General features: G+C 53.4%; 1 protein-coding gene across 10 annotated transcripts in view; it reads left to right on the top strand.

Moving 5' to 3' along the window:
• The window catches only part of GPSM1 (G protein signaling modulator 1), a 62,973-nt gene extending 36,144 nt beyond the window's left edge, over positions 1–26,829 (top strand). For 4 of the 10 annotated variants that reach the window (XM_057380849.1, XM_057380852.1, XM_057380851.1 and 1 more), the window contains exons 10-14: positions 4,052–4,122; positions 6,426–6,605; positions 23,104–23,263; positions 25,311–25,519; positions 25,632–26,829. In XM_057380849.1, the coding sequence (XP_057236832.1) occupies positions 4,052–4,122; positions 6,426–6,605; positions 23,104–23,263; positions 25,311–25,519; positions 25,632–25,820 (809 nt within the window). In that variant the 3' untranslated portion in view covers positions 25,821–26,829. Of the gene's footprint in view, positions 1–1,322; positions 1,553–4,051; positions 4,123–6,425; positions 6,606–9,457; positions 9,589–11,145; positions 11,309–17,670; positions 17,902–17,986; positions 18,041–19,130; positions 19,293–23,103; positions 23,264–25,310; positions 25,520–25,631 lie in introns of those variants that run through there. The other 6 variants (XM_057380854.1, XM_057380855.1, XM_057380856.1 and 3 more) reach the window with 6 other exon arrangements.
• The last annotated feature ends 1,103 nt before the right edge of the window (positions 26,830–27,932 follow it).

Here is a 27,932-nt window from a genome sequence, read left to right as displayed (position 1 = left end):
CTCTGCTTGTTTTCCCCCTCCCCCTTTCCTCTTTAAGAGCTTTGCTGCAATAATGGAGCACGAGTCTGACAGAGTTTCCCTGATTAGATGTCAGCAGCGTATGATTTGAGATGCTCCCTGAGCTCTGGGAGCGCTGGACCGTATCTCCACTGTCACTCTGGAGCTGGGAAGGGTTTCCAGACCAGCATTCCACCCCAAACAACTGGCTGGCTGGTCTGATTTCATTATATTGACAATTTTTAGAGTTGTCTGCAGGAATCAAGGTTCGGGTCTGTACAGATGGGGGAGGCGCTGTCCGTGGCTGCAGAACTCACCCAAAAGCCAAATCCAATGTCTTGGTTAATGCAGGTACAGGGAGAAATGACCTTTTCATGGAGATACAGGTGGATTTGTGGATTTGATGGTGCATTTGTTGTGTTTTTTGGGGTGGGCAGCATGGGATTGCTGCGGGCAGCGGGAGCTCGTGGTGACCCCACAACCTTTCCCCGCTGCTTTTCCATGGAGTCCCTGTCAGGTTGGATTCCCCCTGCTCTGGCACAGCCCCCCAGAGGGACACAGCCCCTTCCCAGGCTGAAAATGCAGAACTGGAGCTCTGTCTGGGCTGGGCTCTGCTCTGCTGCTCCGGCTCGGAGCAGGGGGGAGGCGGCAGCTCCCRGAGCTGCGGCAGAGGGGGCAGAGCTGGCACTTATCAAAGCACATGTCAGCCTGATGAGAGCTCCTGCCAGGGCTCCCTGAGTCGCTGCTACACATGTTCAGCTCGATCTTGTCAGCTGCAGCCTCTCGGATATGGAGATTGTCCATGGAGGAGCAAAGCTCTGCCTGCGCTGTCTGCMCAGCTTTCCATGAGATGATCCCATCACCATCCTTGAGAAAACTTCCTTGTGTCCTCTGCAGCTGCAGAATRAACACAAGAGTGTGAAAACCGTTAAACTCACCCCAGGAACCAAATTGAAAAAGCAAAAAGTTTTGGGTTTTTTTTTTTTGTTGTTTTTTTTTTTTTTTAATCCCCTTGGTTCATGGTGCTGTTGAAATCATAGTTGGGGTGGGGAAGAGATTTTTGAAAATAAATATTTTTAAAAAAAACCAACACCCCTGAGAAGTGAAAAGAGCAACATCCCAGGAGCTCCAGGGAAACAGGGCATGAATACAGCCAGTCAGGAATGCTGCTCAGCTGATGTTCACAAGAAGGTTTCAACTYGCTCTATTTGAGACCTCAGCAAACCTCCAGGACAGAGAGAGCATTTAGAAAGGCCCCTGAGGTTTTCCGTTACTCTGCAGCAGCCTTGGTAAACATGCCCATAAATGCTGGGGAGAGAGGGAAAAAAAAAAACCTGCCCCAGGAACAGACCCAGGGTTTCAGCTGCTCCATCCTTCGCATCCCCTGCTGCTGCTGCTGGGGAGAAGGAGGCAGAGTTCAACTTCTGCTGAGCATTCGGTGCTGCTGCAGGTATTTCTGGGAAAAAATAAGGTGGAAGAGGCTGGAAGTTCCATCTGGAGCCATCTGAGGGAATGGAGATGGAAAGATAGTGGGACTCGTGTYGTGGGACGCTTTGTGAGTATGGAAAGCTCTGCTCTGCTGGAAGGGGGATGAGGAGGTGTGGGCTGAGAAGGGGAGAAGCTCCCACACGAGTGGTGTGGTGTGGATCTGGTTTCTGGCTGCCCAGAGTGATAAGGACCCTCTTCATCCTTCTGCTGCTTGTTTGAGTGATGAGGAGTGGGGATGGTGTTTGGGATCCCTCCTGAATGAAATACCTGAGTTGGGTGAAGCCTCTGTAACTCTGAACTTCCTCCTCAGCTGTGTGTGAGCCCCACARTCACGGACAGACACCAATATCAGAACAAGGGAAAAGGATGAATTGTTCTGCTGGGGGAGCCTCAGCTGCCTGTGTCTATTAAATTAACACCAGGCAGGTTTGCTCAGCTCGGGGATGAATGGCTGCTGGCCAGCGGTTCAGCGCTCTGGGAACGMACAAAAGCTCCTGAGGATGGAGGTGTGGAATTAATGACTCTTTAGGCAGCTGGAAGTGATGTGTGTTTATCTAATCGGGCACACTTTGCTGCTTTCTTGCTTTCCTGGAAGTGGCCGTGACGCACGTTCGCTTCCAGGGGCCCAAATGTGCCTCTGCTCGGGGGTTTGGGGTGATTTTTATTCCACCAGCAGCTCTAGCTGTGTCCTTAGTGTGGAACTGGGGGTCATGGGAGCAACCCAGGGCTGCCTTCCCCTTGCTGAGCCCCTGCCTGAGCAAGGTGMCAGCTCCCAAAAATCCTTCACCCCTCTCCCAGCCCCTCCTGGATGCTGCTGCTGGTGGAGTTGTAGGGTTTTTGGGCATTAGAAGGGGGTGCCCAGGGAGTCACCACCCCTGGAAGGGCTCAGGGAATGATTGGACATGGCACTCAGCACTCTGGCAAGGTGATAATCAGTTGGATTTGAGATCTTTGAGGCCTTTTTTTGCAGTGTGAATGTTGTGAGCTGCTGCCAGGTGAGCCCCTGGCTCGGCAGGGTGAGAGCATTCCCTGCTCCTCGTGACGCTCACATCAGCGCCTGTTCTCCACCTCCAGCCCTCCTGTCAGYCCCTCTGAACTCAGAGCCTGCTCATGAATCACCTCCAGGAGAAGCTGCTGCTGATGTGCACTGTGGAGAGGCAGAAATGTGCAGAAATGTTTTGTTGAATTGAGTCTTTACAGCTGCAAGGAATAAACCCCTTCAGGGTGGTGAGGGGCACGGAAATGAGCTTTAGGATCCTCATGGCTGAGCTGTGAGATGTGTTTGTGACCTTTGTGAGGTGTGTTTGTGATCTTTGGGGAGCTCCCACTGCTCTGAGCTCATCCCTGGTGAAGCTGAGCCTTTCAGAGCGGGGTTGGTGCAGTTTGGGTCCAGCCCTGGTGGCATTTGGAGCCCTGCCCAAGCTGGCTGTGTGCTGCTGCAGGAATCCCTGGAGCCTTTTTCCATTTAATCCCCGTGCTCTGCTGGCAGTCAGCTTTGATTTGTGAGTTTTGTGCCGTCTCTCCGTGAAGTTTGAGCAGCTCTGTGGCCCCAGGCTGGGATGGGGTGATGAGCCCTGGTGCTGCTGGGTGCGCTGGGAGCTGGAGAAGGGGTTTGGGGAGTTTGGGAAATTTGCAGAAACCACACAAAACTCTGTGATTTCTGCTCTCAGGGCTCAGTGTGGAGATTATTCCCTTCCCCCAGGATTTYCCCTCAAGCTTGGGAGCTGTCACAGGACCCTGAGTGAGAGCTTTGCTCTCTGCCCTGGATGGTTTTGCTGCAGGGGGGTGTCATGTGGGGATCATTCAGGACCCATCAGAGATGGGGAACAGCAGGGTGGGAKGGCAGGAGCTTTCCCAGGGCTATTTTTGTACATTCTGGGTGTTTTCAGCAAGGCAGGAGCAGCTGGAGGGACACTGGAACTTAACAGGGTTTGGAGCCCAGGAGTCAGAGCTGAGCTTTGCTTCACCCACTCTGTTGTTGTTGGAATATTAAATCAAATAAATATCATCAATTCTGCCAAATTTTGATTCTTCTCTCAGGTTCAAGGCAGGATTTTGCTCCTCTCAAGGCTGGGCCTATGCTAGTTAGAAAATATTTGCTCCTTCACTTAGTTTTCCAGTCTGTGACTATAGAGGAAAGCTCAAAGTTGAGTCCCAGAAACATTATTTCAGTTAAAAACATGATGATAAAGCAACAAATCCACAGATGTACTAAATTGTCTATTTGTTATGATTTTTCTCAATGCCAGTCCCATGGCTTTTGTGGTTTAGAGTGAGGTTTGTAAGTCCCAAATTCCAGAGGCTGTGATGAGATCAGGGTCGTGGTGTGACCTGGCTGTGACTCGGTAGCCAAAGCTTCACCCAGCCCTGTGACAGCACTTTGAAAAAAWCCCAAAACAACAGGAAAAAAAACCCCACATTTGAATTTCAAGGCCAGCACAGCTGCACCATCCCAGCCCTCTGATTTTCAGTTAACCAGAGCAAAGATCTGCTGTGGTTTGATTTCTTTCTGTGTGACATTTGTGCTGTTGGCAACACCCCCCTGATGTGAGCGTTGTTTTTGCAGGAGCCAGGCCAAAGAGACTCCAGAGGAACAGCATGGACAGCTTAGACCTCCTCAAGTTCCCTTCTGAAAAGGTGAGCTGAGCTGTCTGGCCTCCCAGATGAAGTGTCAGTGGGAATCTGTGCACGGATTTTGGTTTGTTGTTGGCTGGCTTCATTTGCAGGGAAATATGCAATTAGCAGATATCAGTGGAGTCAATGGGATTAACCAAAGAGGGTTTCTAGAGAGCTTGGAGGAGAGGAACAGCTGGTCTGACTAAAAAGGCACTTAACACTCAAAGCTGAAAAGCCACTTCTGGGCTTTTTTATTTTGCAAAAGCAGCGCTTTATTGGAAGGATCATGGTGAGTGGTTTAGGCCCTGAGTGGCTGTGACAGGTCCTGTGTTTGTCACCCCAGCAGAGGACAGAGAGGGCAGGCACAGGAGATGGAGCATGGCAGGAAGCAGAGGGTTTGCTCAGGGTTTTCTCTGGGGTTTGCTCAGGGTTTGCTCAGGGTTTGCTCAGGGGTTTGCTCAGGGGTTTGCTCAGGGTTTGCTCAGGGGTTTGCTCAGGGGTTTGCTCAGGGTTTGTTCCAGGTTTTTTTCCAGGTTTTGCTCAGGGGATTTCTCCGGGATTTGCTCCAGGGTTGGTTCCAGGGTTGCTCCAGGGTTTGCTCAGGGCTTTCTCCAGGGTTTTCTCCAGGGTTTGCTCAGGGTTTTCTCCAGGGTTTGTTCCAGGATTTCTCCAGGGTTTTCTCCAGGTTTTGCTCAGGGTTTTCTCCAGGGTTTGTTCCAGGATTTCTCCAGGGTTTTCCTCTGCTCTGCCTCGCTGGTGATGTGGGATCTGAGTGTTTCCTCCGTGTCCCCAGGGCAGGGTTTGCACCTGCAGCAGCTGGAGGCACAGAGCCTTCCCAGCCACAGGGATTGCTTCAGGCTCCCAGAAAATCCTGCTGGTGCTGCCCAGGGCTCAGTGATGCCYGTTCCCACAGGAGGTGGCCAGGCCTGCAGCTTTCTGCTTTTTTTGGAATGTTTTGGCACAAATCACCCATATTCACCCAGACACAGCTCTCCCGAGTRTCTCAGGGAGCATTTCCCCTTTATAGAACTGTCACAGAGAAAAAGCTCATCCAAGCTGCAGGTGGGTGCAGACAGGCAAGGGGAAACAACCTCAGGCTGGAGAAACCTTTCAGGTTCCTAAAAACCACGAGTGCTGGGAATGGCAGGCAAAAGCTCCACCCTGAATTAACTCTCTTTGGAAAATAAATTCCAAATATCCTGATGTGTTTTTATCAATTCTCCCCCTGCCCCTGGGCTGTTTTGGCTCTTGCCTGCTCTCACCAAGGTGACTCCAGCTCTGGGTGTCGATGGTGGGAACAGCAGTGCCCRAGGTCAGGGGACATTGGCTGCTGTGTCCCTGTCAGAGAGCACAGCCCCGAGGGCCCTGCTGGTGTGTGACCTGCTGCTAATGCTGTCAGTGCTGCTGCTTTGCTGCTCTTTGCTGTCAAAGCTGAGCACCACTCGATATTGGGGCAGGGTGATGGATTTCAGGGGTTTTGCAGGGGCTCTGCAGTCAGGTGTGAGCTCTTCCTGCAGTGCTCCTGGGGAATGTGAGCTCACCTCTCCTGTTTTGGGTGCAATTCCTCTGTCCCAGCTCACAGCTCCTTTGCTCTGTGCTGTGGTGGGGGGGATGAGGTGGTGAAGAGTAAATCCATGAATTGTGATTGATCTCTCAGCCCTGTGTCACCTCCTGCCCCCCAACTCTGTCAAAAACACCTTCAGAGCCATCCAGACCCCTCATTATTGTGCTCCCTGCCTGTGCCTCTGCCCAGAGCTGTGTGCTGGGGCACAGGGAATGCCCACCCTGCTTCTGAAACTCCAGCACAGCACAAACACACTGCTCCCTGCTCCTCCTGCTCTCCCCAGCCTGTCTCTCACTCCTCCATTTGAAGTTTTATCTCCCAGCCTGTTGTTTGCTCCTTGTGTACCACACTGGAATCTCTTTTTCTCATGCTGGGTTTTACCCTGGAGGTGTCTGTGTGCTGTGATTGAGTCATCTCTCCTGGCTGTCGTGCCCTGAGCAGTGTGAGGCCTCCAGCCAAGGCATTTTTTGGTTCTGATTTATTGATTTCTGTCCATGTGGCTGCTTTCTTTGATGTGGGCACTGGCCTGGTCCCATCAACGGCATCCAGGGAAAGGAATCTCTCCTTCCTTGTTCTCACTGTTCCTGTTTGGGATCTCTGTCACCTCCCTTTCCCCACTCCTGCGGTGAAAATCCCGAATTTTGGTGTCTGTGGGAGCACAAACACCACGTTAACTCCTGCTCTGTGGGCATGAACCAGCAGATCCCCACAAAAACCCAAACAGGCAATTGCTGCAATGACTGTTTCTTGCTTTCCCAAGGAGCAGAATGGGGACAGCCACCACGTGGGAGAGCTGAAGATCTCAGGAAAGGAGTTCTTGTCATTACCTGTGAGAACCAAGAAATACCGGGAGCACCAAYCCAGCTCGGAGAGGAAACCCCAGGGATCAAATGCATCCCCTCTGGACGCTGGGGAAGTGCGAGTCCAGCTGCCACAGTCGGTAGGAAGATGATTTTTATCTCCATGCTGATCTGGGAGTTGCTTCTGTTTTGTTTTTACCTCCTTTCCAGCCGGGTTTGGGGGTGGCAGTGGGGCTTTTTTGGCTGGAAAGCAGAATCTGTTTTTAACTCTGCTCTTTGTTGGCTCTGGGGGCAAATCCTTTTGCCTCTTTGAGCCTCAGCATCTGATCAGTGTCCATCACAAACTGGTTTGGGAGAGATTGGCCCTCAGTGGTGACATTTAGAACCTTCTCTTGAGGGATGAGGCTGGAGCTGAGCTCTGCTGGGTTCAGGTTTGTCAGGAGGTGAACTGCAGGAAAACACAGCAGTGTTTGAGTGCTCTGTGGAGCTCGATTTGCTCAGCTCCTGGGGTGAGTGAGGAGTGGGATTTTTGCCTCCAAAACCCAGAGCCCTTCCCAGGTCTGTGCTGAGCACCCAAGAGCAGCGGTTTCCTTTGCCAGATGTGGGACTGGGGATGTTCCACCTCGTGTTCTGATCACACTGATGTTCAGGGATCTCTTAGAATTCATCAGAGATGGTAGAAATCAGCACCCAGGAGCTTTTCTTACCATTCCCTCAAGAGCAGGAGCTTACCCTGATGTGGGTGATTTCCCATTTTCTGTGTTGGGGAGCTCTGCTCAGTCTGTGCTTGGCTCCATATCCTGGAAAGCTCCCCAGGTGCCTTTTTCCTGCCTTTAACCTGGCAATTCTGCTGCTTTGGGGCCGTTCCCTTCCGTTTGTGTTGATATTTGTTGTGACACACAGCAAACACAAATGCTGGGGTGCTTCCCTGCAGCTGTGCTGGGTTTGTTCCCACCCTGGGCACGGGGATCACTCCCACATTTCTGGGTTGGTTTGAACTCTGTGATCTCAAGTGAGAAGCCCCAAATCCTCAGCTGGTTGCCAGGAGAGACAAAGCGTAACGGGGAAAAAAATCAATGATCTCATGGGTGCTTGGATTTAGGTTTTTGCTTTACACTCAGTCTGTAGCACACTATCACAGCTCTGTGATCAGGCAGTGATCCCAGATGGAGCAAATCCAAGCCAGAAAAGATAGACCTGATTTTTTTTTTTTCTTGGTATTTAAGAGAAGCGAAATTCAATATTTTCATGCTGGGTAGGAAGGAGTTGGAGCTGTTGGGATGGAGCCTGGCTGCAGAGTGGGGATGCTTGAAGGTGTTTCTACCTCTGAGTACTTTATTCCTCATCTGTGGATCATGGGGAGAGCATATCCYGCTGTGCTGTGTGCATAAGAGCATGGCCACATCCCATTTTTACCACAGAAATTCCTGATTTTCAGTTCTCTGGCCGCTGGAGACCGGATTTTTACACCAACTGGGTTTTTTTTTAGCCCTCTCTGAGCTCATCCTCCGTTCCCAACATTGCTCGTGGAAATGGTCTGCTGGGAGAAACATTTCCTGCAGTTCACCGGTGCAAACATGATCATTGAGAAGGAAAACAAAGCTCATCTGAGCTGGAGAGGAGACAGCAGCATGGGGGCACACGAGGCGATACAAAAACAGAAAAAAAAAACCCCATTTCTGCCAGAAATAGCCTCGTATTTTTAACTCAGACATTCAGCCAGAGACCAAACAAAAGCCACGCTCCATCAAGAGCTGGGAGAAGCATTCCTTAGGAGTGTAGCTGTGGATCCATGGGTTGTGCCTAACAAAAAAAGGGCCTGTGGGGCTTTGCCACCTCTGGTGACCTCTTGGCAGCATTTGTGGGGTTTGGGGAGTGGCCWGAGGGCTCTGTGGTGGCTCTGGGGATTGAGTGGGGTCACCTCAGGGGAGTTTTGCTGTGTGTATGGTACTGACAGYTTTRCCAGGMYGACCCTRCAGCACGGGCCAGACCTCAGAATRTTTRAAGTCAGCGCTGTCCCGTGGGCTTTGCTGAGAGCAAAGTTCTGCTGCTGTAGGGGAATCCAAAAACTGTGATTCCATCCACGGGAACCTCTGTAATCAAAGGGAGCAGTGGAGAGATCAGACCACAACTCGCCCAGATTCCTCATTTGGTGAGGAAAAAGCAAAAATTCTCTTTAATCTCTTGGTAATGATCTCATTGGTAAAGTGTGAGTGCCCCAATCCCAGAAGAGAGCCCAGGCTGCCTGCAGGGATGCCCTGGGAATAAACTTATCCCAGTGTTAGGAAAATGAATCTGTAAGCACTAGAGGCTTACGTTTAAAAAGGAGATAGAGGAGTATTGCAACTTCATTCATGAATAAAGGGAGAGGTCACAGGTGTTTCTTATGGGGGTCTCTCAAATTCCTAGAGGACTCTTTTATCCCAATTTCCCGGCCTCGGTTCCCTCTTTCTTTCCCCATTTGCTGAGGTACTTGAGAGGTACAGGTTCTCTGAAACGCCTGATGAAATCCCCCTTCTTCATTTCTTCTTTTTTTTATATGCATCTTTATGTCTCTGCTTTTGTAGTTTATTAACATAGACTGGGGTAAGCCAATCAGTAGAATTCCTATGCAAATCCTTCCTATTGTTTCTTTCTTTCTCCCAATATCAGCCAATATCTCCCAATATCTCCCAATATCTCTTATTCTGGGATAACCAGAATAAGAGTCATCCCCAGAATCAGAGTCTGTTTATAAAGACACTTCCTTCTCCCTCCTTTCACTCCCATCCCCTGGCTGTTGTTGAGCTCCCTCTCCCCCTCCGTGGATGGGGTAACGCTGCTCCCTGCCTCCCCCGGGGAGGTTACAGAGGCGTGATGATGGCTCTAAAGTTGTTTGAGCTTGGCATGGCAGGAGCTGTGCTGGTTGTTATTAGCATCGCTGATGATGCTGCTAATTACCGAGCTGCTGGGAAACTCCCCATGGGAGGGGGCGGGGAGGGCAGGGAAGAGTGAAATGTGAGCAAACAGGGGATGGAGAGCAGCCTGTCCCTTCTGGCAGCTCTGCCGGGCCCCGAGAGGAGGGCTCAGCCCGTGGGGATGTTGGGATGGATGGCAGGAGCCATGGCCCAGCTGCTGCGGAAGGTAGGAGAGCGTGGCAAAATCCCCCCGTGCCTCGGGAGCTCCTGTTTCACAGGATCCCTCACTCTTCCCACACCCCCTGAAGTGCAGGAATTCCGTGGCTGGTGCTTGCTGGGAGGAGAAGGAGCAGCCCTGGTTGTGTTTGGGGATGGGCAGGGACAGGGATCTGTCCACCCCTGAGCTCAGGTGGGAACCTTGCTCTCCACACCAAAGATGGGTTTGTTCTGCAGAGTCTGAGATGCTTTTGGTCACGTTTTTTAGAGCTCCGTCCCTGTGCCTGCAGTCGTGGGTAGCCAGCTCTGAGTGCCCCCAGATCCCTGCCTGGGACTCGTGCAGCGCTCACCTTCTGAGTTTCCTCTCTTCCAAAAGGAACATCAAAGCAGAGGTTTTGTACTACACGAGACTTGCAGACATCAAAGGCTTGCTCATAAATTTAACCCCTCTCTCCACGGTGGTGAAGGTCAGAACGCTCCAGCTCGGGATTGGTGYGGTAGCAGATGTGTTCCAGGGGATTGGTAGGAGGTGAGAAGGAAGAATGGGATTTTTCTAGTGCTTCAAAAATCTCAGAGATTGTGCCCTCAYCCTCCTCTCTGAGAGAGTGAGTTCTGTGCAGTGAGAGTCCAGGGAAGAAAGGGGCTGTGCATTCTGGAAAAGACTTCCTGGGGGCCTGCCCCAATTCTGGGCCTGGGTTTAAGGTCCAAGCTGAAGTCTTTGAGGTCGATGGGACTGAATTGGGTCCAGGTCCATTATTTGGAGCAAAACCCATGGAGGTAAGGATCCAACCCACTCTTCCCTGGGTCTGTGCTCTGGAAATGGTGCTGACCCTCTGCTCTCTGCCCTTCCCAGGCWGTGACTCCTCACYCTGCAGACCTGTCCCCCACTTTGAGCTCAGCCCAGCCCATTTATAGTCAAGGCAAAGAGGAGCTGTGTTTGATTGCACTGACGACTTGCAGGGGTGGGTTGCTGATGTATTTAGACATTGAACAATTTTCAAGMGCTCTGCATCGTCAAACATTCCCTGGGACAAATGTTTTTATAAGGCCTTYTTTATGATTACAGTGAGAAGCAACCATAAAAAAAGGAAATTTTTTGTAGGTCATACATCCCCGCCCCAGAGGCAGCTTGCCAGGGTTCTTGTGATGGTTTTCTGTCTCAGGATTTGCTGGGGGATTGGTGGTTTGCAGGATGCTCGTGGTTGACCCTATAAGGGTCAGTCTGGGGTCGGTGGCAGGGAGCAGAGTGGAGGGTCCTGCCTGTCCCTGCTGAATCAGGGGGTGCCAGGTGTCCCCAGGGGGCTGAATGGGTACTGGGGTGCAAGGATGTGCCAYCTTTGGGGGCTTCTGGCCCCAGAGCACCATTTCCATGGTGTCTTGCCTTGTTTRAGAGGAGCTTGGTGCTTCCTCTTCTCAGGAGCAGGAACACGGGGTTTGCACCTTTCCACCTTCCCTCCCTTGTAACCCCAGGCTGGCCCTGCTGTGTGAGTCCCATGGCACAAGGGCAGTGCCAATCACACCCTGGTGCAGCCACAGCCTGCACTGGCTCTGTTGCAGGGCTGTAATTATGCCATTAGTGCCGCTCAGACTTTCTGGTGTAAACGTGCTCGGAGCTCGGGGGAGAAGCCGGAGCCAGGGACAGAGGAAAAGCAGCTGCTGCTGAATTTCAGACCGTTCCTATGACACCTGCAGGCTGCTGTGGTGGTGTCAGCCCTGCTGGAAGTGAGCAGGTAAACACTGAGCCAGGCTTTGGGAGTGTTTTTATCTCCTTGTTCAGCTCGTGGGACCTTTTCAAGTGCTCGGGGCAGGGAGGCTGCAGGAGGGATGTGCAGGGAAACCTGGAGAGCTCGAGCCTGACAGGGATGGGGAGGCTCTTCCAGGRGTTTGGGCTGTGGGGAGAAGCACTCAGGGATCTGATTGTCTCCCCAGAGTCACCTTAAATTGTCTGGCCTGTCTTTCTCTCTTTATTGAGCTGTGGGGTTCTTCTTTAACTCATGCTGCACAGATCTGCCTGAGCCAGGAAAGGTGTAAGAGCTGCTCTCCCAAATCTGGAGCTGCTCTCCCAAATCTGGAGCTGCAGCAGAGCCCTATTCCTCTTTGGAACTTTGATGCTGGCATGGGAGGCAGAGAAATAAATGTGGGGATGGAGAACCTCTGCARAAAGTGGCTGCAYRGAGCAGGTGGGGGGAGGCAGCAGCRTTTTCTGCCTTTTGCTGCCTCTGCTGCRTTCGTTGCCTCAGAGGCAAATTATCAGTTTCTTCCTTGAATATTAACAGCTGCCAGGTAATGAATTCCCCCTCTCTGTTTTATAATGGCACTAAAATTGGGATTTGCCTTGGTTTTCTGTGTAATTATCCAATGAGCCTGTGTGAGGGAGAGGGAGGCAGGGCAGAGCTGGGCAGAGCTGCGGGAGAGTGCTGTGCCTGGGGATTGAATTTGGGAATGATCCTGAGGGGGGGATTCAGGGATTGAAAATGGGAATGATCCTGAGGGGGGGATTCAGGGATTGAAAATGGGAATGATCCTGAGGGGGAGAATCAGGGATTGAAAATGGGAATGATCCTGAGGGGGGGATTCAGGGATTGAAAATAGGAATTATCCTGAGGGGCAGATCCAGGGATTGAAACTGGGAATGATCCTGAGGGGCAGATCCTGGGATTGAAACTGGGAATGATCCTGAGGGGGGGATTCAGGGATTGAAACTGGGAATGATCCTGAGTGGGAGATCCAGGGATTGAAACTGGGAATGATCCTGAGGGAGGGATTCAGGGATTGAAAATGGGAATGATCCTGAGGGGGAGAATCAGGGATTGAAAATGGGAATGATCCTGAGGGGCAAATCCAAAGGATTGAAACTGGGAATGATCCTGAGGGGCAGATCCTGGGATTGAAACTGGGAATGAACCTTCCTGGGGGGCAGATCCCAGGGATTGAATCTGGAAATGACCCTTCCTGAGCAGATTCAGGGATTGAGCCCAGGAATGACCCTTGGAGAAGGCAGGGAGCTGCCCTGTGCTCCCTGGGGCAGTGTCCCCAGTCCCCATGATTTTGGGATATTCCTGTTGCTTCCACACCCTCTCTGTTTTCCCACTGTGCCTGAGGGGTGTCCAGGCTCTGGGCTCTGCAGGGGTGACACCAAGGACACAATTCCACAATTCCCAGCTCTGGGATTGTCTCAGATGGCTCAGGATGAGGATCAGGGGAATGCAGGAATCACACTGAGCTCTGTATGAACAGCTAGAAAAAYGTAAAAAGATCCTCTTACAGAACAATCTGCTCTAGGAAGGAGGGAAAAGCTGAGCTGGCTGCCCAAGGTCACCCAGCAGGCTCGTGTTGGAGGTCTGGAGGYGACAAACCCAGCTCCCCAAATCCATTCTTCTTCCCTTGACTCACTGTAAGTGAGTTTGCAGTTATTGGCACTTTGAAGCCGTAATTGAGGTCTGCTCTCCTCCTTGCACAACCTTTTCTCCCGGCAAACTGTCAGCCATCAAGTGGGATGAGACAGTAAAAGAGAYGTTACCCTCACCATTTCCTAGAAACTGTCACTTTAAAGAGAACAGCACTGGGGGGRAAAAAAGGATGAATTGAAGCCAAACCCAGAGCGATAAACCTCCAAATGTTTGATTTCTCTCAAAATCTAGAACTTTTCATTCCTTTCCTGGGTCTCTGCCGTGCCTGGGGCGCTTTGTACCTTCACAGTTCCGGCCTCTGGCATTTATTAAACTTCACATGCCACAAGAGMTTAAAAAATATCATAGCCCAGGTTCTGTTAGGATGCAAATCAGCCAGCCTGGGCTTAAATCCCTGGAGCTGGGGTGGCATAGGTGACACAGGGGCCTCTGGTGGCTCCAATTTTCCTGCACATCTGTCCCTGAGCTCCCAGCTGTGGCTGCTGGGGTTTGGCATGGATGGATCCCTGTGCTGGGAAGGGATTGTGCTGTGGTTGTGCTCTGCACAGAGACTCCTTTCTTTACCAATACCTTGCATTTCTCTTTATGTAAATTATATTTAAAAACCAGGAAATGCATGCTAATAATGTTTTCTGGGTTTCAAGGAAGGACCAGACCAGTTTTGTCTGAGCCTTATCTTTGACAGTGGCTGGGCAGGGCTGGAGGCTCCCCCCGAGGACACAAACACAGCACAGCCTTGGGCCAGGTTTGGCTTTTTGGGTTTTTTTTTGTCTGTTATTGCCCAGAGTCCCCCAGGCAGCTCCATCCCCGGGGTCTGTGGTCAGGGAGGAGGGATCAGGGAGTGGGCAGTGACCTCCTCAGGGGACAGGTTGTTCCTTAACCCCCTTTTGGATGGACACTGCCCCATCAAGGCAACCTCTCCTCTGCATTTAGGGTGCCCTTGGGGTGAGCAGAGGTTCTGGGRTCTCCCTGGGCTCTCCTTCCATCTGTACTTGGGAAACTGAGGCTCYCTGGGAGCTGCCAGAGGGCCCTCCATGGCTGCAGGAGGAGGATGGGAATCCATGAACCATAAATCCTGGAGCTCTCCTGATCAACCCCATTGTGGCAGCAGGGAGGTTCCCCTGTCCCCAGATGAGTGTGAAGGCAGTTGAGGGGGGTCAGGCTTGGAGGTGCTGGAAGGAATTCTCAGCTTCCAGCTGGACAGAAGTGTCCCTGGATGGAAATATCCCTGGACAGTGGGACAGAAGTGTCCTTGGTTTTGGCAGTGGCTGCAGCCTGGGYACAGCCCCTGTCAGGTAAACGTGGCCTCTGCTCACCTTCAGCATCCACTTTTCCCATCAGCAGTGCTATTTTTAAGCCTCCCAAGGCAGTTAACACCAATTAATCTAAAAAAGCCCCAATAATGTTTTTTTTTCAGAGCTCCCAGCTCCCTCTCATTCTCCTGTGGCCCCACGAGCCCCGTGGAGGGCTCTGTGCACAGGGACTGCTGGAGAGGCTCCTTGGGGACATGTGCAATTAGGGCAGGGCCCCAAACCATCCCGTGGATCCATCTTTTCCATATTGGATCATGCTGTCCGTGCCTCAGGGAGGGTTCCATCTCCCAGCAGTGAAGAGGATCAATGCTCAGAGCTGGCACTGCCCGGGTGCAGGAGGTGCCGCTCCCCCGGGACGGGCAGGGAAGTCCCAGAAGGATTTTTTTCTGTATCTAAAGCCACTCAAATCCCCGAGCACTGTCATGTGGGGCAAACCCCAGACAGGGTTTGCAGCAGCGGGTAGCAGAGCAGGAGATGCTCGGGKCCGATAGGATAATTGATTTTTGCTTTGCCTGTTCCAACTGCTCCGAGCAGGGCCGTGTCTGACCACGGCAAACCCACACCTCCCAACCCCAGGAGCCCTCCCTGCCCCAGCAGGGCCAGGATTTCGTGTTTTGTGGGGTGCCTTGCACAAGGAGGCCTTGATCTCGAACGCGGCCTTCAGGCATTGCTGGGGTGTGAGTAAACACTAATTAAGATCCGGGCGTGTTTCTGTGCAGGCTGGATGTGTTGTGGGTGCTGCTGGGGWTGGGTGTGCACGGCTTCCCCCTCCCCACCACCCCTGGCAAAGCTCCTTCTTGAAACATCGCTGTGCTCACAGCAAGTAGGTGTCTAAATAAAAGTCTGATTCAAGAAAGCAGCACAATTTTGGCAATCCAGAGACAAGCAGGTTTTTTTGTTTTTTTTGCAAAGTGTTCTCAAAGCAAACTGTCAGGAGGTTCCAAAGTGAGGTGCAGGGAGCACAGGGGGTGGAGGGATTATCTCCATCACCATTAGGAGCTCACCTGCCCTGCTCTGTGGGGCTGGCATGGGGAGGTGGATGGAAAAAGCGCTCTAGATATTAACCTTGTGCTAATTAACCAGGAATATGGGTTATAGCCTTTCAAGAGCAGAGTTATTTCAGTTTAGCAAATTAGTGCTGCTCAGCTGAGACTCCAGGGCTGAGCTTGGTCCTGGTTCCATCCCATCTGAGTGCAGAGAGCTGGAGCTAAACTGGTGTTTTGCTGCTTGGGTGTGTGTTGGTGTGCACAGCCACAACCCTGGSGAGGGTGACTTTTTGGGGATACACCCCAAAAACTTCCTGCTTGTTGTCATCCACCTCTAACCTGAGCTGTTTCAAGCACAGTGTTGGTGTTTGGGGGATTGATGGATCAGATTGATCTCTACACTTCTCATCCTCTCCACAGGCTGGAGACATTGATCTGGAGTGATGATGCTTCTGCTTCATGTCCTTGGTTAGTACAGGTGCTAAATCCAGGCTGGTGTGTTTCTGTTAAATAGTGACAGGAAAACCCAGCCTGGCATGGTAAATGCTGTCAAAATCCATGTGGGAAAGCTGCTACATTAACTGGACTGTTTGAATAGACAAAAGAGAAAACAGAATTCCCACTGGTCTCAGGGCTGTGATCTCAGGACAGGTTGTTGTGTAGCTGAGGAAAAACTGCAAATCCAATATTAATGTGGTTGTGGCACAAAGTGGCCCAATCTGGTGACGGTGGCAACGACAGTCAGATCAGCACTGCAGGCARCACAGGGGTCAGAACATTTCAGCCAGACAGCCCCGAGGCTCCTCCAAATTCAATCAGAAATGATGTTGTCACCTACTGCTGAGCCGTGTGTGGCAGCAGGGCACGGTCCCAACAGGTCAGCACTCACTGTATTACGGAAGGAGGGAGCGTGGGTGAGTTATTTTGATTTTGTTTGGAACAATAAAACCCGAGTTATTTGAAATCCTAACAACAGAACCAGCTTTCAGCACCGGCGTTTATAGGGATGAGTGGGCGAGTTGTTTAAAGGGAAAAAAAAATCTTTGAAAACAGTCCAAGTGAGGGTGATAATTTCGTGCTCTGAGGGAAGCGTGTGCATGTCCTGGGCCYGGGCAGGGTGTGGATGGGCTGTGCCAGAGGCTGGATGGCACAGAACAGGGCACTCTGTGCCCAGGGCACGCTCAGCTCCCTCAACTCCAAACCCTGCTGTAGGTGGTGTCTCTGCAGATCACAGATGTCTCACTCATTCTCCTTTGCTGCATCCTAAACTCACAGGGAAAATGTCATTTCCTTATGTTGTTCTGAGCACTGACCTTGTGTGTGCCCTGTGTTTTACCCATTCTGTGCATTTCCCCCAATGCCAGCTGCAGATTCCACCTTTCAGAGCTCTCCCAAGGTGCCTCAGCTCTTCAGATCAGGGCCAGAGCCCCACTCCTGGTTCATTCCCTTGCCTTTTTCTSTCCGTGGATCTCCTGATCCCAGCCCCAGTGGGAATGGGGTGCAGCACCAGCACTGAGCTCACAGGATCTGTGCCCYGCCCTCCCTCAAACCCTCCTTTCCCTCCTCAGTCACTGTCGGATACAAAGCCAGCCTTAGGTCCCACASAGCTTCCATCTCTCTCTGGAAATTACTGTGTGACCCCTGGAAATGAATTCACCGGTGTGCAAAAGCATGGGCAGTTCCCCAGAGCCACATTTTTTGCTCAGGTTAAACAAATTTCCTACTTTTGCAGTGAAAAATGAGAATGAAGGACAAGTGTGGACAGAGGGCCGAGAGTGCCAGCGGGGCTCTGTCCCCGTTTTGCCCCTTTGGCAAAGTGCTTCTCTTCCCAGTGCCCCCTTTCACTGGCAGAAATCCCCATTTCACAAACGTGAGGTAAGAACAGCTCTTTGGCTGCTGCGTGGCATTTCCATCCTTCCCTGTTTAAAACCCTGTTGCAATTAGAAGATTSCCTCTGTCGAGCAGTGGTACGTTTAAATCAAGAGATGCTTATGGCTGAGCAGCCTCGGCTCTTGCAATGAGACAAAAAAACCACACATATCTAATAATATGAGGAGCAGGAGGACTATCAGGAGCTAAAAATGATCCTCCAGTATTTTGGTGCTTTAAATCCAAACGATCAGATTGTGTCTGAGCGTGCACYGAGCGTTTGCTGCCGCGGTGCCTGTGCCTGTGGAGCCGAGCGTGTTTGCAGATGTAGTTTGGGAGAATCGATCCCAATCTATTTTTAAGGTAAAGTGAGTGTGGCGGGTGGGAGGTGAGGAGGTGGAAGGGAAGCTAAATATTCACGTAGCTGCACTGTGTGTTTAAGAGCATCATCTAATAACGGGAGGATCGTGGCAGCGAGGTGAGGGAGAGAGAGGAAAGGAGAGGAGAGGAGCCTGGGCACCTCCGGGAGGAGGTGGCAGCGGGGCTGTCGCTTTAAGCCTCACTCAGCTCGCAGCCAGCGGGTCACTGGAGCCGGCGACGTTCTCGGCATCGCTTTGCACAGATCCCGCCCGGATCCCGCCCGGCGCGGCTGCCGGAGCCTCGGGTGCTGGAGCTCCCAGCGCCGGCAGCGCTCCTGCCCGCGGACATGTGAGAGCCGGAGCTCCGGGAAGGGCTGGCTGCTGAGGTCAGTAAGCAAAACCCTGGGTTTGTTTGTGTTTCCTTCTTTCTCTGCAACGAGAGGAGCGGGAGGAGGAGGTGGATGCAGAGACACACAGGATTCACTCGGGGTGTGCCGTCGGTGCTCGGGGGTTTAAAGTTTTCAGGTAGCTCCGGTGTGAACTTTTTATTATTAATATTTTTGCAGCTGCAGCGGTGCTCGGGCTGCTCCGGGTGTGCCGAGGGTGGGCGGTGGGTCCCTGAGCCACGGTGGGGACACGGTGGGGACACGGTGTCTGTCACCAGCGAGCACAGCAGCAGCGCCCGAGGGTTGGTGTGGAAAGGGAAGCCGTGTCCTCAGCAAAGAACGGGCGAGTTTTACAGCTCTGCTGCCGCTGGAGCTGGCGAGGAGTGGGGACTCCAGCCGAGGTGGCTGGGGACAGGGACAGCCCCGCTCTGCAGCCCAGGGACGATTCTCCAGGCGTTTCACCTCCTGGTAAAACAGGCTGTSGCTTTCAGCCAGGGATTTCCTTCCACTCCTCTCCTCCAGCCCCCGCTTGCCTCTCTGCAAACCTCCCCCTCGGTGCCTTTCTGCAGGTGGGGTGGGGAAGTTCGGTGCCTGATGTTTTTGGGGTTTGAGGCTGTGGTCGTGCCAGAGGTGCAGCCCCCRCGGTGAGCTCTGTGGGGTGAGGTGATAAAGGATAAAGAAAAGCTGTGTGCAGGGGGCTGACAAACAGCCCTGGATAAGGTGCTCTCGGCACTGGTGGTCACAGCAGCACCAGCCCCGCTCCTGCCTGGAGATTTTGAGGTTGCTGCCTTGGAAAGAGAGAGGTAAGGAGTGGGACATGTCTGGTTCATAGGGGGAGAGGCAGATAAGGCACAGCACGTGGACATGGGTGTGTGGGAATGGAGAAGAGCCAGGCCYGGGGCAGATAAGAGCCTGCTCGGACAAGGGCACAGATCTCCAAGGGCTCTGCACAAGGRAGAACTTGGTGCTGGGAACTGATTGCTGGGTCCTGTCCCAGCTCTGTCACTGTGGATGTGGCCAGGTCACTTCATCTGCAGGTTGTGTCCTCCCTGAAGTGAGGTGGGATCGTGGTGGACGCATTTAAAGGCGGAGGCAGCGCTCGGAGGGGTGACAGTGAGAGCTGCTGGGTTATCCCTGAGCCGCCGCTGCCCACGCTCCTCCCTGACCTGGGCACACACCAGATGCCTCCAGGCTGCAGCTCCTGAGCTGGATCTGCTGTGCCAGACCCGCCAGGCTCCATCCATCGCTGGGTCCTGCCTGCGGGTCCCTGCCACCCCTCCGAGGGCTGGACAAGCCGGAGTGAGCAGCCCTTGAGCCTGACAGCTCCATCCTGCACCGGGGCAGGACTGCAGGAGGCTGAGCCTGGAGGAGAGGAAGGGAGCCAAAGGCAGGTCAGTGCCCTGGGGCCACCAGCTGKGAGAGAAGCTGGTCTGACAGAGGGGGACAGGGTTTGGCCCTTGGGGGTGTTGTGAGTGTCTTTGGTGTGGTTTGGTTTGGTTTGTTGGGCAAAGTTCCCTTAGAAGGGGACGTTTCCCCCATGTTTGGGTGACCGTGGAATTGCTGAGGGATGTGCTATGACTTGGCCAGCACAGAAATGCCTGCTGTGGTGTTTGGTGACCCATGGGGCACTGTCCCAGGGCAGATGTGATGGGCTTTGGTGGGCTCAGTGGTGTTGTGGGAACAGCTGCATCCCAAGCTGCTGTGGGACAGCAGGAAGCTGTGGGAGAAGCCGCCAGCRGAGCGTTGGGTTGAGGGGATCTCTGGCTGCAGGTGCTGGTGTGGAGGGGGCCACAGCCAGGGCTGACAGGGGATCTGGGCTGCTCAGGTGCCAAAGAGAGACTGGGACAGGGTGCTGATCCCAGGATGGGCATCCCAAACCCCCAGGATGGGGTTTGGCAGTGGAATGTGTCACAGAAAGGTTCTCAGCACAGTCCCGGGTGGGCAGCAGCTCCATGGTGAAAGGAAGCCCTGCAGGGATTTGTGGGTTGTGGCTCSAGCTGTTGGGAGCTGGGGAATGGTTCAATTCTTGCACTGAGGCTTTCTGCCTTTGTCAGTGGCTTTCCCAAATCCCAGGGAAAATGGCCAAGGGGGTTGAGGTGCAGGAGTAGTTTTTTACTTTGTTTTGCCTCGCCTGGGATCGCTTCAGCCTTGACCTCAGCCGCACATCTGGGGTGAGGGATTTACCCAGGAGATGCTGTTCCGTGTGCAGGACCTCAGGGCAGAGCTGGGCAGCCCAGGAGCTTCTCAGCCAAAAACTGTGACAGGTTTTATTTGGTGTAAGAGTTTATTGGAGGGGAAAATGGGTGGGTTTGTCCTCCTCCACGGGGAGTAGTGACCACAGCCTGGGGCTCGGGGCTGCTGAGGAGCTGGTGGTCCTAACCTGCAGGGACAGGGGACAGTGGCAGAGCAGGCTCCTGTCACTCTGCAGCTGCTCTCTGCTGCCTTGCCAACACCTCAGCTGTGGTTTTACACATCCTGAATCCACCCAGGCAGGTTAAACAGCCCGTTCCTCCACCAACGAGGGAATGCGTGCAAAAGCTTGGATGCTTTCCAGTGGCCTGTGTGAGGAGRGAGAGTCCTTGTGGCCACTCTCAGAAAATGTGAACAAAGCTCTGACCCCCATGAATGGGATGGTGCCCTCCCTGTTGTGCCTGCAGTCCGGGAGCAGGAGCAGAGGCTGCTCCCTGTCCTTGTCCCTGTGTGGGCAGAGGTGGGAGTGTGTCTGTGCCTGTGCCAAGGGCAAGCAGCCAGATCTGCCCCAGGGTGATGTCTGCAGTGCCAGCAGCCCCCGGGTCCCTCTGCCCCGTGCAGATGGGGTCGGTTTTACTCTTTGTGACGGTGTCTGGCTGCCACGGGAAGGTGACAGCTGGCAGAATTTGGGCATTTGCAGTGCTGGAGGCGGCGGACGGGATGAGGCCAGGCAGGGACACCAGCCACGAGGTGGGAAGTGCTGGAAAGCAGAGCTGGAGCCGTTTGGGATCGGTTGTGWGCCTGTGCTGTGCAGGGCTGATGCCCTGGCTCTGGGGAAGCCTCCTGACCCCGGCTGTGCCAAGCCCCGGGCACAGATGGCGAGCCCCAGGGTGGGATCACCTCCATCTGCCCTCAGCCTTGGGGCTGGGAGCAGYCTGGCAGGGAAGGAGCCRAGCACTCYGTGCCCTGTCACATTGGGGCATTTTAATTAGAGAGGTTCAGGCCTGGGGCAGGGTTTGGCTGGAGGGAGCTTGGTGCCCGCAGGTGTTGCCCTGGGGCTGCCCATGAACCATCCCGGGCTAACACAGCCCTAACATGGCCCACGGGCACCAATCTCCTGCCCCTTGGGTGCCCCTGGATCTACCCAGGCTCACAGCCAGCCCCGTCACACACCTCCATGCTCTGGCTGCCCTTCTACTGATTCAGAGCACCCTTTCCTCTCCCAGCACGTTGGGAGCAGGATCCCAACACCCCAAATTGCAGGGTCTGTGCAGGATGKGCCCCAGGGGGATCTGCTCTCTGTGGAGGGGCAGCTCTGAGCTGGAGGCTCTGGCCAGGCACTGCCAGGCTGCTCCTGCCAGCTGGAACTGCTCCCGTGGATCCAGGACTGCTCTGATTTACTCCATGCACTCGTGGAAAAGCGGGAGGGAGGTTTGGTGTGAATGAGCCGGTTTCCTGCTCTACCCTGAAATTTGGGTCACACAACCCAACATAGCAGAGCTGTGAGAGATGCAGTTCACCCTCAGTTCAAGCCCAAGCCAGCTTTGATTTCCGAGGTGGCTCAGAGGGTCTGTTGGAGCTGTGGCCCCATTAGTGGATGAGCACGTGGCAGGAGGTGAGAGGGGTTTTTCCCCTCCCTGATCAGCTCCCACATTGCCAATGTTCYTCTCTGGCCTGCTGCTAATTTTGACGCTGCCCTAAATAGAAGCTGAGTGCATCTCATCTGCTTCGTTTAGCATACAGGAAAATTGTTTTCCTTCGTTTACCCAATCCAACTTGTGGCTTTAACCCTATCAGCACAAGTCTCTCCCCATTGCAGAGCTCCCATGAAGGGCTTTGCCTGTCCCTGCCACAGGGAAGAGCTTTGATGGGAATGGCACTGTGTGTGGTAGGATTGGGAGGGCTCCCAGACTGCCCAGAGTGGCCACCAGCAGAGCTGGGAGAGGGATTTTGCTTCATCAGCAGCCACGGGAATCCCTTTTCCTGCTGGAAAGTCTGGCAGGCTCTCCCTGTGCCCTCTCCATCCCCTGGTGGGATGTGCAGCCCCAGAAAGGACCCAGTGCCCCTTCCCGGACCACCCTTCCCCAACTCTGCAACAAAACAGCTCAGCAAAGACAGACCCAGTTGTCGGGGGTTTTGGTTGCTTTCTGTTGTGATATTTTTCCCAGCAACTGGTGGRACCAGCTTGGCACGCAGGGAATATCCCCAAGCCTGGCAGATGCCCYTCTAATCACTGGCTATTTTTATCTCCCGTTCCAAGTGACTCTTTGGAAGGATCTGTTGTTCCTGGTGCTCTGTCTGCTCCAGATCAGGACACACAGCCCCTCTCCCTGCTGGAGAGGCTGCCTCCAACGCAAGGCTCCTGCAGCACAACTTAAATATATCCCTGTCCAGTGCAAGGTGCTCATTTGGGGCTCTGGTGCSAGAGCTGTTGTCCTGAAAAACTGTAATTTTGTGGCATTTTCAGCTGTGTAACTGTTACAAGTGCTGTGCTGAGGACACAGGCGCACGGAAGGGATGCGTTGGGTTGCAAAGGGCAGTGGAAAAGTTGGATTTAACTGGTGGAAAGGCAAACCCTGAGCTTGGGCTGAGCYTTGGGCACACGGCAGCACTTCAGTGGCTGTGTGGCTCCCCTCATCCCGCTCTGAGCCCGGCCCTTTCCAGCCCAGAAGCCCACCTTGGAGCCAGGGTGAATGCTGTCCCCTTTCCTCCCCCGTTTCCATTTCAGCCTCCAGGTTCCTCTGGAAGCTCTGCAGTGACAGCAGCTGCTCTGCATGCGGCTCATCCATGCACCAGGCTTGGKTTTGGGCTGTGGCAGTGCCCAGAGCCTCTGAGATCAGGGGCACCAAGGAACAGAGACCCCAGCAGGCTCCAGGCCAGGGGCACAGCCAGGAACCAGCCCCTGACCAGACCAGGAGAAGCCACGACCATTCCCGAGGCTGTGTCGGACAGAGCGATTGAACTCGGGGGACTTGTTCACGGTGTTCTGACTCTCTTCTCTCTTTTTTCCAGAAAATCAACCGGACCCCTTCGGACGAGGAATGCTTCTTTGACCTGTTGAGCAAGTTCCAGAGCAACCGGATGGACGATCAGCGCTGCCCGTTGGAGGAGTGCCCAGCGGAGGCTGCGGAGGCGGCTGCCACGCGGGTCCCTGCCCTGGGAGAGCGGATCTGTGAGCACCGCCGCGTTTTCGAGCCCCCATTCCTGTGGGAGTGACGCTGCTCCCGCGGCGTGCCCAGCTGTTGTGGTTTGCAGTGCATCCCGTGATGTTTTCCTCTGAACTTAGCAGTTCCTTGGCAATCTCCGTCATTATTTGAGGAAGGAGAAAAAATTCTTATGTAAATGGTTGCCGAGGGAAAGGCCGGGGAATGTGAGCTAAGGTTTGGGGAGTAAATTAGCGGGAGAAATGCAAAATACACTTGGATATTTTCAGTGCGGGTCTTTAGGTCTTGGATTCTGAACAGGGAGGTTGGGACAAGGATTTGTGCCACTTCAGTACCTYCAGGAGAAAGGTGATGATGGTCATTGCTGAGGGAGCTCTGTAAGAGCCTGGGGTGTGGGACATGCAGGAGCTGGGTCAGGTTTTCTCAGGCAAGTTAAAATATAGCCAGTTTTTGTAATAGCGTTGCCATGGAGGAAAAACTTCTGGATTTTGTACTGTTGTTGGATGCTGTGGTGATAGGTGCTGTGTGAGGACAGAGGAGCCAGAAGGATGGATAAACAGTGGGAAGCTGCACAGGCAAATAGCTCAGCCCTGGGAGGGACAGGGATAAATCGAGGAAGGCGCCTGACAAATAGGCAGGGCAGGAAAGGCAGGGCTGTGTTTGCACTTGGGTTTCGTGGCTTTTTCAGTGTTCAGAGCCTTTGTTTAACCCAAGCCGGGGAGAAGCTCTAAAATGCACAGATCACCCTCACATGCTTAACCACCAGCACAAAGGGCTCAAACCAGTAATTTAAACCGATGGATTTGTTCATCATCAGTTTCCAAACGAATACAAAGTGCAGATGGGAGAGGAGGAGACCCCTGACACCRCTCCTGGAGCCGCAGCAGCAGGAGCAGGTGCCGGGGCAGGGGCTGAAGCAGAGAGGGTCAGGCTGTGGCAGGAAGGCAGGTTGGCTGCGAGGTGAGAGGGTTTTTGTCRTCTAAAAATAAGGTGGAAATGAGCATTGCTTTGTCAAGTGATGCCTTTCTGACACACAAGTGCATTTGGCTGTAACAGCTGTAATTTAGGAGACGGGGTTGAAAACGTGGAGCTTTATAAAGAATGCACGAGCAGCCCCACGTTCTGTTCGGCTCATTTGGGCTCTGAGCCTTTTGGACGTGTTATTTTCAAGGATTCTTTGTGAGCTGAAGGGGAGGAAACTCATCTCTGCGTCAGCACTGAGATTTTCTTGTGTTTCTGCAGCTCCATGAGCTGGGGCTCTAAGAACTTGTCGTGTCAGGAGGCTCGGAGCAGAATGTGCTCCAGGGAAAGTAACACCACTTGGGCTGGATTTTAGTTTTCCTTTGCTTGTCCCCATCCGAGTGCAGTGTCTGGGAGCATTTCTTTATCCAGCAGCTGCAGGAGCCAGCAGGCTCTGTCCAGGGAGCGCTGCCCGGAGGTATTTCCAAAGGTTCAGTGGTAGATAGAGGGCAGGTACTGATTCTGGACTGGGATTCCAGCACAGCCCAGGCTGACTCTGCTCTGTGGGGTGARAAGAAGCAGAGCCCAGGAGTGTTTTGCTGGTGCTGACGCAGGTCCTGCAGCCGTGACAGCCTCTCCTTGAGCAAACAGCCTGAAATTCCGGGGGGCCTGGGCAGGTGCTGCCAGGTTCGGGGCTTTGCTGGTGGCCTGTCTGGAATTATTTCTGGCAGTTTGGACCATGCAGGTGCCTCTCACAGCCACAGGAGCCCTCGGGAACTCTGTGCTCACCTGCAACTGCCGGGCTCTGCCTGCACCTCTTGGCTCCGGGTGGAAACCAGAGTGGAAGCAGCAGTGGCAGCTCTCTGTAGGGCTGGAAGCAGCAGGGATTGCACCCAGGCAGAGGGTGCAACTCAGGGCACAGCATCTCCTGGCCTGAGGTGGCACTTTTGGTGGCCTCCAGGAGCTGGTCCCCATGGTCTCCCCCATCCTGCCTGCAGGGTTTGTGTGGGTTGGAGTTTGGGGAGGGGGATTTGGGCTCTGCAGCTCAGGCAGGGCAGGCAGAGCTGTGACCCTGCCGTGTTTCTCTCCCCTCAGCACAGTCCACCTTGATGGCATCTCCACAGACAGAGGAGTTCTTTGACCTCATYGCCAGCTCCCAGAGCAGGCGCCTGGATGACCAACGTGCCAACGTGGGCAACCTGCCCGGCCTGCGGATAACCCACAACAACCTGGGCCACCTGCGTGTGGAGGGGGATGCCCAGGAGCCYGGGGATGAGTTCTTCAACATGCTCATGAAGTGTCAGGTAGGGGCACAGGGCTGGAGGAGCTCTGGCACCTCAGCTCCAGCCTTTTCTCCGTGGCAGGGCTGTCCTGGCCCTGCCCTGCCCTGTGCTAACACCACTCTCTCCCCTGCAGTCCTCCAGGATCGATGACCAGCGCTGTGCCCCCCCAGACTCTGTCCCCCGTGGCCCCACCATGCCTGATGAAGACTTTTTCAGCCTCATCCAGCGTGTCCAGGCCAAACGCATGGACGAGCAGCGCGTGGATTTGGCCTCAACCCAGGAGGAGGCCGAGGAGGAGCAGCAGAGGCCTGGTTCCAGCTAAGAACTGGGCTTTGGTCTGGGGTTAGGGTTGTTTCAGCTTTATTTTGTTTTTTTAAAAAGGAAAAAGAGTAGGTGGGTTCAAGCCYGAGTGCTCCTGTGCTCCCACAGTCTTGTCCCGGGAGCTGCACCTCCATCGTGTTCCTATGGGAAAGCCCAATGGATGGGAGTTTTTAAACAAGGGTTTTTTTAGGACTCTCTTTTAGGACTCTCAGCCACTCTCACTGGGCACAGCCAAAGGGAAGACTTTAGCAGCACTTTAGTTGATCACCTAAAACCCCAGGAACTTGGAGGAGCCCACAGGGGGTAGTTAATTCCAGCCTTGATATCTTTTACTTCCACAACACTTTTAATTAAACAGGGAAAGGGAAGAACACCTTTTCCATTTTTAAGTCTTTCTGTCTTCCCTGACACAAATGGCTCTGGATCCTTCCCTGGAACATWTTGTTCAGCTTTGTTCCTTCTACAGAGAAAAAGAGCCCAAGTCCTTTAAACCTTACCCTACGCCAGCTGCATCGTGGTCCCRCACACCTGAGTGTATTTTAGGTTTGCTGAGGACTCTCTGAAGAGCCTTGGACATGCTCTGCTTCCAGCTGCAGCTCTGCAGGACCTCCTGAGCAGGAGCAAAGCCTAAAATTCATCCTGAGCTTTAGTAGGATTTGTTACCGCTGGAGCCAGKGAGCTCTGCAGCCACAACTGCAGCCCCAGGGCAGGGGCTGTGCCTGGACAGGGGGAAGGAGGCCTCTGCCCAACGTTTCAGCCCAGGGCAAACAGGGACAGCTCCTGGTGCCACTGAGCCAAGGTGAGGGTGTCCAGACAGAACCTGTGTGTGACAGGACYCTGCTTCAACAGCCAGCAAAGCTTTCTGCCTATGGCTCGTCCTTCCTCCCTTCYGTGTCCAACAGCAGCTCTGGACAATGGCCCTTCCCTGCTCTGATTCCTCCCCAAAGCAGCCCTGAGCTGCTCCCAGGGAGGCACTCTGGTTCTGCCCACCTGTCTCCAGTCACTGGAGCCTCAGGAAAGCTCCAGTCACTGGAGCCTCAGGAAAGCTCCAGCCTGGGGAGCTGAAGTCAGTCCCACACATATTTACTGTCATTCCTTCCCCTTTTGGACCAGCTGGAAAAGCTGGAGGAGGGAAGCAGTATCCTGCCTTGAGGAGGTGCAGTATTTTTCCTTTGCTTRACCACAGACTATGCTGGACTTCAGAAACTCCAAGGCTGAGTTGTGCCGAAGCAGCACCGTTCCTGCAGAGAATAAATCAGCACTTTCTCTTTCAAATGCATTTGATGGAAACATTCCCAACCAGCAGGGAGATCTTTTTAGACCAGTGATGCTGCTCATGGGGCATTTACCCTGCCTGCACTGACCATGTGGAGCGGTAGCTGCAGTTTACCTGCTACCTGGGAGCACTCACCTGCTGCTTGGCTGAGGCTGAGCCTCCCTCATGGGGCTGGGCAGAGCTCTGGAGAGGGCAGAGGAGGACTTGCCCACTCCCCACCTACCAGCCAAGCTGGCATTTGTAAAGGAGGAAAACATTGATGATGAAGATGACCTGACCAGCTGCAGGCGCAGGCCTGTGCAGCTCTCAGCCAGGTGCTGAACTGGAATCTGACCATTAAGCTTTCAGAGGTATTATTGAGGTATTATTTGCCATATACTTGAATGTATGAGCTTATTTATTTTTTACATGTGCATTTGCTAATGTCATTTTAATGGGGAATTTCCAACCCACAGGTACTTGGTTTTTTTCTAAAAAATAATCTGCCAAATGGATTAATATATTAGAAATGAATACAGCTCAAGGGGAAGGGGTGGGGGGGTTGTGCTTAATAAATATTTGTGTCTAAGCTTCAGTGCAAATACTCATTTCCATTATTTCCTGGCCAACAGCAGGGCTAATCCTGGCCCTTTGGAACACGGATGGGGGTGGATGGGGGTCTCTGGTGACAGACATCACCACATGTGTTAAGAAAAGCATTGTGCACCCACCTCCACATCGCTTTACATTACGAGCACACAGCTCTCTTGGCAGCCACCACCATCCCAGCTCTGCCTGCTTGTCAGTRTGGATGTGGCTGTGGAGGGAAAGCACAAAGCCCTGACAATTCCCTGCCCA

The sequence above is a fragment of the Malurus melanocephalus genome, unplaced genomic scaffold, assembly GCF_030028575.1.
Source record: "Malurus melanocephalus ecotype Western Australia unplaced genomic scaffold, MMel_1.1 scaffold_474, whole genome shotgun sequence".
NCBI lineage: Eukaryota > Metazoa > Chordata > Aves > Passeriformes > Maluridae > Malurus > Malurus melanocephalus.
The sequence above is the reverse complement of the archived record's forward strand: the minus strand, read 5'-3'. Positions and strand labels throughout refer to the sequence as shown.